General features: G+C 33.2%; 1 protein-coding gene across 1 annotated transcript in view; it reads left to right on the forward strand.

Moving 5' to 3' along the window:
• Positions 1-4,006: 4,006 nt before the first annotated feature.
• The window catches only part of Agpat1 (1-Acylglycerol-3-phosphate O-acyltransferase 1), a 75,391-nt gene continuing 65,615 nt past the window's right edge, over positions 4,007-13,782 (forward strand). Inside the window, 2 exon segments of the mRNA XM_074173007.1 lie at positions 4,007-4,370; positions 4,422-4,555. Coding sequence (XP_074029108.1) covers positions 4,186-4,370; positions 4,422-4,555 — 319 coding nt within the window. The 5' untranslated portion in view covers positions 4,007-4,185.

A 13,782-nucleotide genomic window follows, 5' to 3' on the forward strand; every position in this document is an offset into this window, starting at 1 on the left:
AACTGAGAAGAGGTCGTCATAGACTAATCTCAGTTTACAACCCTCCGCGGAATCATCTACTCCCAGAATCACTGGATGAACTGCTGATGTCAACAAATACCCGCACAATTGCTGCTGGTAACTTCAACGCCAAGCACAATCTGTGGAGCAGACAGGCATGAGTATCGAGCGATGGATCCAGATGAGCCCACGTTCTACCGTGGGGATTTAAGGCCTGACATGCTTGATATCGCACTGCTCAGGAACGTCTCCGTGTACTGCGAAGTGTACACTTTGTCGGAACTTGACTCAGATCATAATCCAGTCATCCTGATGCTGGGTGATGATCCCCTTCTCCAGGATTAACGCATGAGATCATCAACGGATTGGAAAGCCCTCAAGGCCCACCTAGTGGAGACACGTACAGACCGTGAGGCGCTTCAAACTCGCAACGGTCTCGACGCGGCAGTGGCAGATTTCGAATTATCTGTGAACAAGACTTTCCGCGCAGCCACAACCACAGAGTATTCTCTGCGGAGCTGGAGCAGGTGGGTTTCCTGCACCAGAGTCATCCACAGGCTCGAGAAGAGGAAAACCGCTCCCTCCCCTCTTCACGGACAGCGCGGCATCTGCTACTCCCCCGCCGAGAAGGCGTTGGCCTTTGCAGTTTCGACTTAACGTTAATCTGGATGATGATATTGACCGTGATATTCGGCTGGAACACCGGGTTCGGCGTATCCTTAGGGAAATAGTTGACGACGTGATCCGTCCAGCTTCGAAGGAAGAACTGAGGGGGTACATTAGGGCCTCCAAACCCAAGAAGGCTCCGGGATTTGATTCAATCAACAACAGGTTGTTGAAGCAGCTCCCGGAGAACTTCATCATATACTTGCTGGACATTATCAACAGCTCAATCACTCTCAGATACTTCCCTCGAAGATGGAAGCATGCCGTAGTTGTCTTGATTCCGAAACAGGGCCAGAACCCGCTGTTTCCCCAGAATCATCGTCCGATTAGTCTGTTATGCTCAACGGCTAAGTTGGCTGAACGTGTTGTGCTGCAAAGGTTAACAGAAGAAGTTGAATACCGAAATGTTCTGCCTGACGAATAATTCGGCTTCAGGAGGGCACACTTCACCGAGCTGCAGGCGCAGGCCCTGAGACTGGTCAAAAATTCCATCTCAGAGCTGAACAACAGGAAGACAGGCCATCTCGTCCTCCTGGATATTTCGAAAGCCTCCGACCGAGTCTGACACGAAGGCCTGCTACACAAAATGCTCGATTTCGATCTGCCTCGGGATCTGGTCCGGTGGATTAGATCCTTTCTGAAAGGCAGAACACTTCAGGTCCGAGTTGAAGGAACCCTGTCTCCCGTCGAGAAATCGGAGTGTCTCAGGGAGCTGTGCTGTCTCCGCTACTGTACAGCCTTTACGTGAGCGACCTTCCGAGGTTCGATCACGTGAAGGTTTCCCTTTACGCCGATGATACGGCTCTCCTCGCTTCTTCCATGGGTCGGGCGTTGGCGGTCGTCTACATGCAATGCGTATTGGACGACCTCGAACGCTGGTACCTTGACTGGAAAATTCAAGTAAATCCAGAAAAAACTCAGGTGATAGACTTGGGGAGACGCAAAGTTTCTCCAGACACAAGGGTCACGATTTCAGGCAGGGAGATCAAATGGCAAACGCAATCTTAAAAATAAGATTTTACTATACAACACGATGTTCAAGCCTGTCATCATGTATGCTTCAGGTGCTTGGGGATAAACCGCCCCGTCAAGCCCCTCCATTTTGGAAAGGTTGCAAAACAAACTTCTCAGGATGCTGGTGAATGCTCCATGGTTCGTGCGGAATGAAGTCATTCGCAGAGATTTGAAGCTGTTAACTATACGGCAGTCCATTCAGTCAAGGAATCAGAGAGTTTTCGAGTCAGCGGAAACTCATGATAATCCATTAGTTAGGGAAGCTGTAGATTACACTATAGACGACCCAACTCGATTCGGAAGGCCCCGTTGCTCGGTTGAGTGAAGGCCCCACGACGTCTATTAAAATGAACAATTTGTTCATCAAAAACCCCAGTCAGGAAGGGGTACACAAGGACAGAGCGGCATAGAGGTCATTGACCTATATGTCGCCACCTGACGAATTTCAATGGAAAGGGAAAAAATTTCCAACCTGATGAAAATGAAGATGACTATGATAAGTCGTCAGATTGGCAAATGTCACTCTACTTGTTTGTGCAGTATTCTTTATTCATTCGCATTTCATTCGAATAGATTTCGACTTAGTTATACATAATTCGAATAGAGGTCGTCCTTCGTCTATCTGAAGAAATATTTTTTTTTCATTTCAAACACTAACTAATACATTACAATGTATTGCCTATTTAAATATGGCTTTAATCATACAGAAAATGTCGAATATAGGAAAGTCGAATCCGAGTTTAATGCAAATATCGAAATTTTTAATTCAATTTCAATTCAATTTTTGTTTTCAATTCGATATAACAAGTTACTTAGATATACATACATTTTTATAACAGTTATCCTTTAGTATCGGAATGTATCCGACTTTGTATAGAATTTATTAAAAAAAAACATATTTCATCTAATAAACGAATTGGTTATATATAGATTCACATATTTACAAATAACATGTATCGACTACCAGCCAGAATCTAGCGCCCACGAGCCACTATCATGCGATCTGTAGGTAACTGATGAACAATAATTGTTATTCGCCGTAGTTTACGTTGAGTGTTTATATTTCAAACGATAATTTCTTTGGCATAGAAGATGCATAATTTGTGTAATATAGAATAATATTTCAGTTATGAAACTGTATCCGATTATGAATTTGGAACAAGTAAAATAATACAAGTCGACGCGACGCTTCAAAAACAATTGTATTATATCTACAGTAAATGTAACAGTGAACACTGATGCCCGTATTCGCCGTAAGTATACCAGTAAGCGAAGTTTAAGGGGTAAGCTCGCTTAACGCTTCAGTTTTGTATTCACCATATCAAAAAACGCTTAAATGTAAGCGGCCAAATTCGGTGGCTTTATATGTAAAGGCAAGCTTATGTAGACATCATAACCTCACTTATTATTTTTAAGTTCTGGAAATAATGCACGTGTCGTTTTGCTGAAATGTTTTAGTAAACGGACTTGTGAAATTAAAATCATTTGTTGCAGAATTATGGAACTACAAGATGAAATCATGATGGAAGACAATAATGGCATCTTACAAATCACTGATTTTGGATATCCACAAAAAATTTTCAGGAGGCCCAACTATTTCGAGGAAATGGATGATATGGCCTTTCATAGAACATTCGGACTGACCAAGTTGATAACACTATATTTACTGGAGCTCATAGAAGATGCTTTAGAATTTGAAAAATATTTGTGAAAAAACATTCAATTGTTTTAACTTTTTTTTTATACAATCACATAAGATATAAATGACCACATGTAAAATAGCAAATTTATAAGTGGTTTTATAGTATTATTTTTGTTCAGCACAGCTGACCATCGGTCGAGATGCAGGTAGTCTGAGTAGAACATTTCTCTCTATAGGTGGTCAGTTACATCTTATTTTGCAATACAGGGGGCTATGACGCCTGCACTGACGCCTGTCGGATATAATCCAACGCCCTTCGTGGTATTAGCCAGGGGAGTAGTTGTTTTCTGAAAGGCGTCAGTCCATTCAACCTACTGTGTAGGTATATTCGAGACTGGCTTGAACATTTAAAGTTCATTTCTTTAGATAAGCTACGTTTATTGTTCTGTGGTGCATATCGTAAACATTTAAGCTTGGCTTGAGTTTTAAGTGGGATTACGCAAGCTTCGCTTCACAGAGAAAACAGCGAATACGGGCATAAATTGTTTAAAGCATATTCATTTGGAAACATGTAGATTACCATTGGTCAGATACATTAGACATCACTGAAAATAAACTTGATCCGCTTAGAGGCTGTTGTTCTTCGATACTGTTGTGTTCTATGATATGGTGACAGGTGACAAAAATTGTAATGCGCATGACAACTAGTTTGACCTATGATAAGGATAAGATATTTGTTTACAATAATTTGAAAATTGATTTTTTCGGGTGGTGGTATATAAATATATTATATGGTAATGTAACGAGTTAGAGCCAATTTAGTTGTTGCAGTGGTCGGTCGTATACCCTTGTGAAAAGCAACAATGACTGGTTCATACCCAGAAATTATTTTAGCTATATGTTTACTGATATTGCCATTTTTATATGAAACTAGTCATGTATTCAGATACCACCTTAAGTTTTTCTTAGCGTACTCAATTTTCATATTCAATTCTGTAATCCTGTTACCAGTGTTTTGTTTAAGGCCTCGGAATGTAAAAAATTTTCTGTAAGTTCAATCATATTTTTATAATATCTTTCTACTTTTTTATTTCTGTAGAATTGCTTCGGATTTTTGCCGTTGGATTTCAACTTTAATTGGATTGCGTTGGATTGTGAGAGGTAAAGAACACCTAGAAAAAGATCAAGCTTGTATTATAATTGCCAATCATCAAAGTTCATTGGATGTTTTGGGTGAGTGCGAAATCATATAGTTACAATAATCATTTTTGTATATGAAAAGATTGTTAAATTCACTTACTTCTATTAAATAATTCGAAGAGTCTATATAATCCATATATTGTTTCAGTTTGGTTTCAAAACACTGTTTTCGAAATCATTATATGATTACTTATGAACGGAAACTTACGACACGTAAATGAATTTTCCTGTTGGAAATTAAAAATCAGCTTCTCACAAGATGAAAGTTATTATGACTCATGGCTTATTGAAACTGAAGCATGAATCCACCCTGAATAAACACATTTTTCATTTGGATTTCAATGTAAGCTTGAATACTCTGACAGCCTAACAAAACATTCAAATATGTCACGAAAATTAAAGAAATGGGTTTTATATTGTTTTTTCTGTTGCTACACATACTTCATCCTCTTTCAAAATTATGTTCCTCTATTACAATGGAAACTAGCATCAGCGATTTTTATTTACTCATTTTAAAAAATAACTTTTTTTACCTTATAATGAGTCATCTAAAATTAAAAAAAAAATACACAAAATTCATCTTACCAAATAAATTATGGATAACATGTTGAAATCTAAAAATAAGATACAAACTTAGTATAAAAAACTTTGAGTTTTCTCATTGGCTTTTAACTTCCCATTGAAAGCTTTTATTTTTTGAGTTGCTTTGTATGCATGTACATATGCCAGTTCATGTCAAATCTTGCACCTGAATTATCAAGCACTCAAATGATTTAGCAAAGATAGTTTGATGGTGCTCGAACAAATGCTCTAGGGATTGACCATGAAAATATGATCGATTAAATGATCAATGAATCAACCAATCAAAAATACTTTATTGTCTGAAGAAGAATACATCTTATAGACGGAGTCTTATAAATATTATAGGTGAGAAAAATCTATATAAAAATAACAACTCACAATTAAATTGTATAAATACAATATATATGAACACAAAAATAGGAAATACACGGAGAAATATTCAACTATGAATTCCAAGGAAACAAAATAGGATTCGTTAGAATCGGTCAATAGAATTTCAACTACTATTTCTGAGTTTGTAATAGATAAAACATAGCATCACTAGTACCCTTATTTGCTTGGAATCCGAATTGGCGAAAAGGATGTTGAATATTACTGGAGTTTTATTACAACATCAAACTGTTATTTTTAATAGCTCGACACGTTTTTCAGTCACTAAGTGATCATCTTCAGGAGGAAGATTAATCTAGTTCAGTCTTCCTCTTGAAGATGATCACTTGTGATTGAAACACGTGTCGAGGTGTTGAAAATAACAGTTTGATGTTGGGATAAAACTCCAGTAATGTTCATTAGTACACCAAAGGTTCCAAACCATGCATCATGAGAAGGGTGTTGTTATCATTACAAAAGGATAAGATTCTGATTAGTTTTTCTATGATTTTTTAAAGGGTAAGAATAAAGGCTCTAGGCCTGTAGTAGGAAGGGATATTGTTAGGTCCACCCTTATAAAGAAGCATTATGCGAGAAATCTTTAGAAACAATGGGAACTCATCAGGTTCAAAAGACTAATTTATAAGTTGTGATAAAACAATTTAAGTTGACTAAGATAGATTTTCAAAGATTATAACAGAAATATCGTCTATACCCTTACTATTTTTGTTTTTGATATCTCTAATAACTGCTATTAATTCCTTGAGGTTTGTTTCATAGAAGGAGAAACTTTCGGATATGTCAACATTGGAAAGAAAACAGAGGATTTACAGTTGATAATATATTCTCTGTGAGATTGTCCATTATGGCACAATAGAAATCATTCAATGAATTGGGGTATAAGCAAACTTTACCTGAATTTTTACTGGCCTTTCTGAGATCATTGATGATGAACCAGCTTTCCGTTGATTTATTTTCTGCCCTTTCTAGTCTTTATTTGTATTAGATTTACTCAATATGCTTCAAAGTTCTTCTGTAAATTGACTTATATTATAGTGATTAATAGTGATTAATAAAAGAAGTTTGGGTAAGATCTATAAATGTTCTTATGTTATGTAATGATATTAGATTCTTGGTAGAGATTTCAATACCATTTGTCAACCAGGGTTTTTTGTGGAGGAAATGATTCATTCAATTTTTTTAACAACCTTGAAGGGGTGAAAATTATCTAAGAGGAAAACCCAGTTCGTTCAGTCATAACGTTGATAAAACCTATAATAGTTCTGCTTGCTAAATAAATGACCCCTTTCTTCACAATTTTGAAAGAAATTTGGATGTAAAACCTTCAACTTCATGATCTAATAGCTCAGAAGGGATAACAGAGCAGTCATTGTTTGTGTGATCTAAATTACTGCAAATAGTCTTTGAAGGCGAGTATTGAGAGGTACGAGTGGGACAGATTATCTGCATGGTTAGATTAAAAGATGTGAGGAGGAGGTGGAAATCTTCAAAATTGATATTAAGATCGCCAGTAAAAATAACTACTGGAATATTTGGTAGTTGCAAGTGTAATAATTTCAGCTGTTTTGAGAAGAATTTTATGTCTGATGAATGAGAACTATAAACACTTCTGAACAATATAGGTATAATGCAAACTTCAAAGGTTGAAGTTGTCAATGTTGATGAAGGATGATCCGTCTTAGCCTTTTTTGAACAAAATTAAAGTTCCACCATGAATGTGGTCTGTTTGGTTAAATTTGGAGATTATTGAGTATCTTGGCATATGAAACGACTACTTGACTGAGCCAGTGCTCAGTCAAAAGGACTAATTTAGAAAACTTCTGGCTTTCTAAGAAAATGAATAAATCATCGGTCTTGTTGCGTATTGATGGGATATTCAGCAGTAAGATTGTCAATTGCTGTGACGAATGAAGTTTATTAGAATTAGATGCTGAGTTGTTAGTGACCCAACAAACATAGTTTCCAGAAAATTACATCCAGTATTTTATAATTTCAAACCATATAACGATATTATTATGTAAATTTAAATGATCTTCCTTATATCAGTGAGGAGTCAAACCTTTTTTAATTTGGTGACTTGTTTTATTTTATTGACACGTTTCAACTATTTAAATGTAACATTCTTTTTGACACGGCCACCCTCACTAACACTCTTCCTTGATAATGATAATAAACTTTATCGAAATATTGGAATAAATTGTGTTATAAGAGTATAAGATATATATATATATATATATATATATATATATATATATATATATATATATATATATATATATATATATATATATAATATAGAAAGGTTAATGCAGTCAAGCTGCTGGAAAATAATTCCATGAAAATCAAAAAAATAAATAGATAAGTACTCTTTGATCATTCCTATATTGATTTCAATTTAAGAGCCACCGGTAGACAGCTGTTTCAGCCTATTGGGCATCGTCAGTACCGGGCAGACGGTCCTCGATTGAAGACATAAAAACTTGGCAAGTTGACTTGGGTGTCACACCAATAGGTGGTTCCATTTGTGTTTCGCTTGCGTTTACGTAGCTATTTTTATTAAGTACTTTCTTGGTTTTTCTCATTTTGTCTTCAATCGAGGACCGCCTGTCCGGTATTGACGATGCCCAATAGGCTGAAACAGCTGTCTACCGGTGGCTCTTAAATTGAAATCAATATGGGAATTATCAAAAAGTACTTATCTATATAATAATATATATATATATATATATATATATATATATATATATATATATATATATAGAGAGAGAGAGAGAGAGAGAGAGAGAGAGAGAGAGAGTAGTCTTTGCTGACTAGTTACGAACAATTCCTTGGAGTTATTTGGGATAGCAGCGAAGCGCTATCCGACTGGTACAGAAAACCAATAAGTTCAAGTAGATACATGAACTATTGGTCACTACATAAACAATCAATAAAAGTTAATTTGGTCAAACAGATGAAACAACGTGTTATCAGAATTTCGGACTCGTCCTTTCATTTAAAAAATTTCAAAATCCTTTTAAACCTCTTTTTACAAAATTCATATCCTAAAACCTTATTAAACAAGATATAGTTTAACACGTCCCCAAATGAAATAGATCATAACGTTCGTCACATTAAACAATGGCAGTTATTAACATAGGATATGAATTTTTTGCGTAATTTGTTTATTAAATTGTTTTAAACAAATAGAGAAATTCAATAATTTTGAAAAAAATTTTTTGCTATTTTGTTGTCTAGAGATAATTATGATTTTTTTTTTAAATGTTTTCCTAATTTTAATTTTTAATTGTTCAAAATCGATTTTTTTATATTTCGATTGTTTAAATATTCAGTTGAGAAATAATTTTGCTTTAAAAAATCATAATTTGCACTTTTAAATAGTTTGTCAAAAAAAATTTTTATTTATTATTTAATTGTTTATTAGTTTAACAATTTTTTATAAACAAATATTGACCAACGATATATTTTTTTTCTGAAGCGGAAAAAAATTATAAAAACAGCTATATATAATTTTTTTTATTCATTATAATACTTTCTAATATCTATTATAATATTTTCTAATATCTATTATGATAAATAAAAATAAAATTTTTAGGCACTTTTTTATATATAGCTGTTTTTATAATTTTTTTCTGCTTCAGAAAAAAATATAACGGTCAATATTTGTTTATAACAAATTGTTAAACTAATAAACAATTAAATAATAAATTAAAAAAAATTTTGTTGACAAACTATTCAAAAGTGTAAATTATGATTTTTAAAAGCAAAATTATTTCTTAACTAATTATTGAAACAGTCGAAATATAAAAAAAATCGATTTTAAACAATTAAAAATTGAAATTAGGAAAAATTTTGTTTTATCATAATTATCTCTAGACAACAAAAATATTGAATTTTTCTATTTGTTCAAAACAATTTAATAAACAAATTACGTAAAAAATTCATATCCTATGTTTATAACTGCCATTGTTTAATGTGAAAACAGACATAGCAACTGCCATTGTTTAATGTGAAAACAGACATAGCTAAATATCAATTGAAAAAAAAATTATAGACAATTTTTAGATATTTCATTTTGCAATAGTTATAAAAAATTATAATTAACAAATTAATACATGTTTATGAACTTTTATCGCAGGATCGTATGAAGTATATATATGAAAAGGGCTCCACAAAGTTTAAAATGTATAGGCCAATTATTTATACCTTTTATCCCATTATTTATGCCAACGGAGATTGGGAAAAAATTTGTTAGTTAACAATTGAATAACTTTTTGAAAAATGATGATAAAACTTTTTTTCTACGGGACCCGATTTATTCAAGTGTTAAGAAGATACTAGATTTTTTCAAATTTTTAAAATGACATTTTATGTTATAAAAAAATTATTTCTTTTGATAAACTCTCTTTAGAGGTAGCGCGCGCATGCTGTAACAGCCGCGTGGAACCCTATTTTCAACGTCAAATTGAAATTATAAATAATGGAGATAGAGTTTTAGGAGTCGGGGCTTTTTTATCGGAAATTTCCTCCTCTTCAACGAGCTTTTTTTAAAATTGCTTAAATATTAATATTTTTTGAGAAAAAGGAAAAACTAAATGTACCTAATGGTTCAGAATGATCAAACTTGGAGGAAAGGTCACTTAATTCAAGACCCTACAATGTGGTTGATAAGACTGGAAAAATGTTTAGAAGAAACAGTAAATATTTGAATGAGACTCAGTTCACTAGTTCTTTTGATAAGTTGCCTTTGATATATGATTATGAATTTGATAATGACACTGGTCATTCTCTTTCTTGTAATTCAGACTGTCTGCATTCATCAAATATCGATCTAAATTATGATAACATTACATCTGAAGCCAATTGCATTGAGTTTGAAGAGTCATTTGGAAATGAAGTTGTACTATTGAGATCAAATAAGAAAGGAAATCGTAGAAAACCTACATATTTGAAAGATTATGTTACTGATTTAGATTCAGATGATGATTGATTTGTTGAAATTTGCGTTTTGTTTCGTGATTATTATTAATATTGTCATTAATTTAAAATTTGTTTAAAAAAAGGGGTAAACGTGTTATATGTCATATTACCCTGTAATATGACGGCAGATAGCAGGAATGGAGGTACAACTGGAAGGTACAAAAACTGTTGAAAGAACTAAGAGAATGAAGTTTGTTCCCTTTATTGATGTTTCAAAAGGCTAATAACAGAACTAATGAGTATTCTGCATGAGGAAATATGAATATATAAATTGGAAAGGTATATTTTTAGGAGAGAATAATTTATAGGAACGATCTTTAGGATTATTTTCAACTGGATAGAATGGCAACAGCACTCGAACTAAAAAAAAATACAAAGGAAGTATTTACCGTATACCAATTCAATCAATAATGATTCCTCCACATCAACTTTCTTTGGAAAAAAAGCTCTTTACCACTCCCGTAATACAAAACATTTACAAAACTTCAGAAGAAAGGATTAAAGTTATCAACATCAATAAAAAGTCTTCATAAATACGCTGTCGGTTCAAAAAATAACTTGATTTTTATTTCAACGATATCAATTTTGTCTCCTTCAAAGTAGTCCCCCTCAAATATCATATACTTGTGCCAGCGTTTTCTTCGATCCTCGAAGCAGTTCTGATATGCACTTTTTGGTATGTCCCTGAGCTCCCTCAGCTATTTAGTTTTTATCCCCTCAATATTCTCAAAACGCCTTCCTCTAATGTGTCTCTTCAATCTTGGGAATCTGTTGAATACGGTGGCTGAGGCATGATAACTGGGTTGTTTTTGGCCAAAAAATAAGCAATGACGAGCGAGCTGGTGCATTATCGTGATGGAAAAGCCATAAATTGTTTTACCAAAATACCTGACGTTTTCTTCGTTTCTCGCAAGCATACCTTATCCGCCGCCAACTCTTTCTACATTGTTTTTGATTACAATTACGTAATATTAGAGAAATTTCAAATCTTAGTGTTTTATTCAAATGTGTCATTATCACTTTAAAGACCTGAATCTATTGTTATGAACAGAATTGGTTTCACTAATCAATTTAAGATAACATGTTTGGTAAAATAAATATCTGAAATCATACAGTTCCACGGTTCAATATAGTATTCAATGTTATAGATGAACAATCAACACCATTAAAAATTATGACTGTGTCAATAATAGAAATACCTTTCAAATGAATTAAACTGGAACACAATTTATTTAGATCTATTTTTTTAGTAGGTTGAAGTGAAGATGCTATTTTCATATCAGATAATGCCATTTCTCAAATAAAAATTGAAGTATTTCAAGATGTCCCTAAAAAATTACTAATAATGTAGGAATTCAATTCAATTCAATTCAATTTTATTTGGAATATGTTAATATACAATTTATTAATATTATGGTTAGTACCACTAGGAGTTTGAGGAAAGCAGCCTAAGCGCAGGTGGCTTGTAATGTGCTTTCGTCTGTCTCCCTGTGGAAGTACTTTAAAAATATATCAGGCACAAAGGTAACAAAAGATTGAATAACTGTTGCAGTTGTATTAGTGAATAGACAGAGGAAGCTGGTATATTTTATGAGAATAAGTACCTATAATTATCTATACATCAAGGTTTACATAATATTGGAAATAGGTACACATACACTGAAAGACACATTGGAAGATTAGAAAATGTACTGAGTGATATTTCTGGGTTATTGGGTATGTTTGAATAAACTGTTTATACGGGTATTATTTAAAATTATGAATTCTTTTGTATTTTTTTTATACTTTAAAAATGTGGTATTTATCTTTATTTCAAGGGGAAGCATGTTATACAGTTTTGGAGCGAAATAGTAAACCGAACGTTGGGTATGACTTTTTTTGTAAAGAGGTATATCAATGGATAAATTATGTACATTTCTGGTGTACTTTGTATTTGCCTTAGAATAATTGATATTGTTTGAGTATATCCATATAAGACACTGGTGTGCATACAAACTTCTTATATCAAGCAGATTAGTTTCAGAATAGAGTTTTTCTGTATGAAATTGTCTGTTTTTTTTCAACATTATTTTTATAACTGTATTCTGGAGCACCTGTACAATATTTAGCACATTCTCAAACATTCCACCCCACACTGTGATACAATATCGTATAACTGACTCAACAAGAGATTTGTAAACAATAATTAAGCTTTTTTTTGTGAGTATATCCCTGAGTTCATACATTTTATAGCTAAGATGTCTAAGTCTTTTTACTATATATTGCAAATGTTCATCCCATCTCAGATGTTGGTCCATTACAACTCCTAAATACTTTAGTTTTGTTACTTTTTCAATATATGGACATTCACAAATGGTTTCAGAACACTTTGGCATATGTAAATAAATTTTTTGTTGGACAGGTTGGTGGTTGCTCAGAAGAGTGAAAGTAATAAATTTCGATTTTTCAACATTAAGGTTGAGAAGATTGTTACTTAACCAAATTTGTATTTTACTCAAACATTCTTCTGCTACTTTATATACCTGTTGCCATGTATCACCTGTACAGATAATTGCAGTATCGTCAGCATATGATATGAGGTGCCCTTTGAAATTATTTATGCGACTTAAACTATTAATATATGCTAAAAATAGTATTGGGCCTAAAACGGTACCTTGAGGTACGCCACTAGAGATTTTAGCCAGTTCACTAACATTGTTACCTATTTTGACCCGTTGGGTTCTACAAGAAAGATAATCTCTAAAAATATTATTTGCTGGTCCTCGTATTCCATATAAATTCAGTTTATTCAAGAGTGCTTCATGAGAAATTGTATCAAAGGCCTTGGCCAAATCAAGAAAAATTGCAAGACACTTTTTTGCAGTTATTCTTCTTGTAACATGCCTTTTGAGAGAGAACGAAAAATGAAAAATAATTTGATCACAAAGACAACAAAAAATCTTCTACATAAAATTTTACGGCAAAATGGTAATAAAAGCACAGTTTCAAAAATTTGAAGATGTAGAAATGTAATTTTATAAAAAGAAAAGAGATTATCTGAAAAATGGTGATAAGCAAATTTGAAAACTTGGCAAACTAAATTGAAAAAGTAGTTATCTGAATGTACTAATGAACAAACTAATTTGCTTTGTCAGTTAATAATAATTGCCATAAAAAGTATAAAAGCAACTCTCACTTTTTTTTAACTGTCAATTTCCTGGTTATGATGAAATTGCAACTGAATTCGTCGATTTTTTTAAATTACCTGTTAGTTCGTAATCACTTAGTTGAATATTACTGGAGTTTTTTCCCAACACCAAATCGTTATT

This window comes from Leptinotarsa decemlineata, unplaced genomic scaffold (genome assembly GCF_025532065.1).
Source record: "Leptinotarsa decemlineata unplaced genomic scaffold, Ldec_3_MD MMD2_tig00000199_RagTag_RagTag, whole genome shotgun sequence".
Classification (NCBI taxonomy): domain Eukaryota; kingdom Metazoa; phylum Arthropoda; class Insecta; order Coleoptera; family Chrysomelidae; genus Leptinotarsa; species Leptinotarsa decemlineata.